The sequence below is a fragment of the Brassica oleracea genome, chromosome C6 (genome assembly GCF_000695525.1).
Source record: "Brassica oleracea var. oleracea cultivar TO1000 chromosome C6, BOL, whole genome shotgun sequence".
Lineage (NCBI taxonomy): Eukaryota > Viridiplantae > Streptophyta > Magnoliopsida > Brassicales > Brassicaceae > Brassica > Brassica oleracea.
The window spans coordinates 5,407,801-5,411,613 of record NC_027753.1 but is presented as its reverse complement, the minus strand read 5'-3'; the positions used below and the strand labels follow the sequence as shown (position 1 = coordinate 5,411,613).

Below are 3,813 nucleotides of genomic sequence, written 5' to 3'. Positions count from 1 at the left end.
AGCTGATACACTAGAAATGAATCTTTGCTACTGTCAAGTTAACAGTGGTAATTGTAATATTTGAGATTCAATCCAGAGGACCAGTTTACTCTTTACTCTTATGAGTTCAATATTAAGCTGGTCCTCTGGATTGAATCTCAAATATTACAATTACCACGGTTACCTTGACAGTAGCAATGATTCATTTCTAGTGTATCAAGTTTTGGCGCCGTTGCGACGGGGACCAGGCTTTTACCTTTATTTTTCGGTTTAATATTTAGTCTGAAATATCTAACTTGCTTTTAATTCTTTGTTGGAACAGATGATCCAAGTGCATGACCAGTAGACATACTCGGAGCAACGCACAAGGACCACTACATCAACTGACCAACAACGAACTCGCAAGATTAGAAAGACAAAACCGTCAACACCCGAGAACAACCGACACCAACATGGGTGATCACGGCAATCAGAATGACCTCACTGCTGCACTGGCAATCATTCAACAACAAATGCAGACTCAGCAACAACAGATGTTACAGATGCAGCAGACCATCCAGAATCAGCAACAAGCTGCTCAAGAAGCGACTGAGAACACCGCGCGAGAAGAGCGTGGTGCTCCTATTGGGGAGCGGAACCTTCCGCGGAACTTCGCTACTAACCGCTCCCCTATCAACCCTCCTCCTTGCACTCGGCAAGACTATAAGATCAAACCTGAACTGATAAGTCTGGTACAAAAGAGCACGTTCAGCGGTCTCACTACTGACATCCCGATGGACCACATCGAAGCCTTTGAAAGAATCTGCAATTTCTCTCGCTCTAACGGAGTGCCACCAGACTATGTCAAATGCACGTTGTTCCCATTCTCTCTTGAAGGAAAAGCTTCTCACTGGCTCCAATCTCTACCAGCCGGCTCTCTTACCTCATGGGACCAGGTCCGATCAGCGTTCCTGAGCCACTTCTACACGAAGCCTAAAACCACGGCTCTACGGCACAGGATCTCCAATTTCAAGTAGAAGTCTGATGAACCTTTTCATGAAGCTTGGGAGAGGTACAAGGAGTACCAGAGAAAGTGCATGCACCATGGGTTTGACGATGACTATATATTGGAGGTGTTCTATGATGGAGTGAGCTATGAGTTTCGAAACACCCTTGATTCTTCGAGTAATGGAGATTTCATGATTCAAACCACACTTGGTGTGTTCGAGCTGATTGAGAACATGGCTTCAAGTTCACAAAACAAGAATAAGGAGCATGACCGCTCGAAGAGTGTGAACAACATAGATGATCTCGCTGCAAAGGTGGACCAACTGCTTAAGGGAAACCAAAGCCAAGTGTTCATAATGGAAGAAGCAGCTCCTGAGAATAGTGTCGGTGACCTAGCGTTTGATGCTGAAATATCAGGAGACGATCAGCAAGAGGTGAGCTACGTGAATGGGCAAGGATGGCAGCTCAAAAACTACCACCCAAACCCTAACGTGAGGAACAACCCACAGCTTTTCTGGCCTAAGCAAGACAAACCAGCTGATCCTGCACAGAGTAACCAAGGTCAGTATGTTGGGTATCAAAAGAACTACCAACCCTGGACATATGTTCTAAGCCAATCGCAAAACAATCCACCTCAGATGCAGACACACCAGAACACTCAGCTAGCTACATTCGCTCTTGTCGCTGTTCCGCAAGATGAGACAAAAACTATGTTGCAGCAGTTGCTCCAAGGACAACAGCTCCAAGGGAAGGCTCTAAACAAGGTTACTACCGAGATCAATACCAGAATGAACCATATGTTCAGCGATTTGAGCACCAAGTAAGACAATGTCGCGACCATATGAGACAGATGGACATTCAGATTGCTAAGACTGCTGAGAGCGTCAAGAGGCAACAAGGTACTCTACCTGGAAAAACCGACAAAAACCCTAAGGAGTGCAATGCTGTTGAGTTGAGAAGTGGAAAGCAACTATCGGAACCAGTAAAGATGATGTTCACTGCGGCTGAGAAGGGGAAGCAGTAAGAGTCGGAACAACCACCAGCCGATACCCCGGCAACTGAGAAGGAGAGGGAACCAACAGTTGGAACCAATTCGCCAGGACCAGAACAACCATCTGAGGTTGTCCGCCCGATCCCAGAGCCTGTTCCTGCTCGCGAATACACTCCTAAAGTCCCTTACCCTGATCCAGCAAAGGCTACTCGTGAGGACCGACAGGAGATGTAGTGCATAAAGATTCTGGAGGACCTAACCGTCCAACTCCCCTTGATGGATGCGATCCAGATGATGCCCTCCATGCGCAGCTATATGAAGGGATTGATCTCAGGAAAAATATCAGAGGAGAGCAAATTCATGAATGTCTCTAAGGAGTGCAGCACAGTGCTTCAGAACAGGTAGATAAAGAAGCGAGGAGACCCTGGCAAGTTCGTCCTCTCTATCCAGATTGGGAAGATAGTTTTCTCATGCTCCTTGGTTGATCTGGGATCCAACGTAAACCTAATGCCCTACTCTGTAGCACGACGTCTGGGATACACGCATTTCAAACCAACTAGGATGTCTTTGGTGTTCGCGGATAGATTAGTTACGTCCCCGGTTGGTATTCTAGAGGATCTCCAAGTAAAAGTCGGGAACACCTCTATTCCAGCAGACTTCGTAGTTCTAGAGCTTGAAGAGGAATCCAAAGATCCTCTCATTTTAGAAAGACCGTTCCTATGTACTGTTGGAGCCATCATTGATGTGCGGCAAGGGAAGATTGATCTCAATCTGGGAGACATAGTCATCCAGTTTGAGATGGATGAGCTGCTGAAGAAGCCGATGATGGATGGACAGACCTTCGAGGTGGATGAAGGGATTGATCTGCTGCAACCTAGCGACATGATGATTGAGGAGATTCTTACAGAAGATCCACTTGAGCTTGCACTAGTAAGAGCTGAGGCCGAGCAGAGTGTCGAGAACATTGATGCAGACGGGTATGCTAAGATGCTTGACTCCGCAAGGAGTATGGGAAGAATGGTGGCGAGTCTAAGTCTGGGGGAAGAAAGCAACAAGGACGAGACCACTTCACCTGGAGCGCCCCCTTTACCGAACTCGCCGAACCTACCTGGTGATCCCTGGAGCGAGTTGAAGGCTCCCAAGGTTGAGCTAAAACCCCTTTCCAAGGGGCCCAGGTACGCTTTCTTAGGTCCGAATTTCACTTACCCTGTCATTGTGAACGATGAATTCAAAAATGTGGAAACTGCATTGTTTTTGTGTGAGCTTAGGAAGTATCGTAAGGCATTAGGATATTCACTAGCTGACATACCTGGAATCTCACCTGATTTATGCATGCATAGAATACACCTAGAAGATGAATCAATGACTTATATTGAACATCAGAGGAGGTTAAGCCCGAATCTAAAAGATGTTGTTAAGAAAGAGATAATGAAACTTCTTGAAGCGGGTATGATATATGCCATATCTGATAGTAAGTGAGTTAGCCATGTTCATGTAGCACCTAAGAAAGGTGGGATCACTGTTATCACAAATGAAAAGAATAAATTGATCCCTACTAGAACAGTGACAGGACATCGCATGTGCATTGATTTCAGAAAATAAAATGCAGCCACTAGAAAGGATCACTTTCCATTTCCCTTCATTGATCAAATGCTTGAGAGATTGGCTAACCACTCATATTACTGCTTTTTGGATGGTTATTCAGGTTTCTTTCAGATCCCTATCCCTCCGGACGATCAGAAGAAGACGATGTTCACATGCCCATACGGAACATACGCATACAGGAGAATGCCATTCGGCATGTGCAATGCGCCAGCAACATTTCAGCGCTGCATGATGTCGATCTTTACTGACCT

The 3,813-nt window shown here is 45.9% G+C and overlaps 1 protein-coding gene across 1 annotated transcript in view; it reads left to right on the top strand.

The window, feature by feature from the left end:
* Positions 1-2,518: 2,518 nt before the first annotated feature.
* The window catches only part of LOC106297295, a 1,539-nt gene continuing 244 nt past the window's right edge, over positions 2,519-3,813 (top strand). The window contains exons 1-2 of the mRNA XM_013733567.1: positions 2,519-3,132; positions 3,663-3,759. Coding sequence (XP_013589021.1) covers positions 2,519-3,132; positions 3,663-3,759 — 711 coding nt within the window. The remainder of the gene's footprint in view (positions 3,133-3,662; positions 3,760-3,813) is intronic.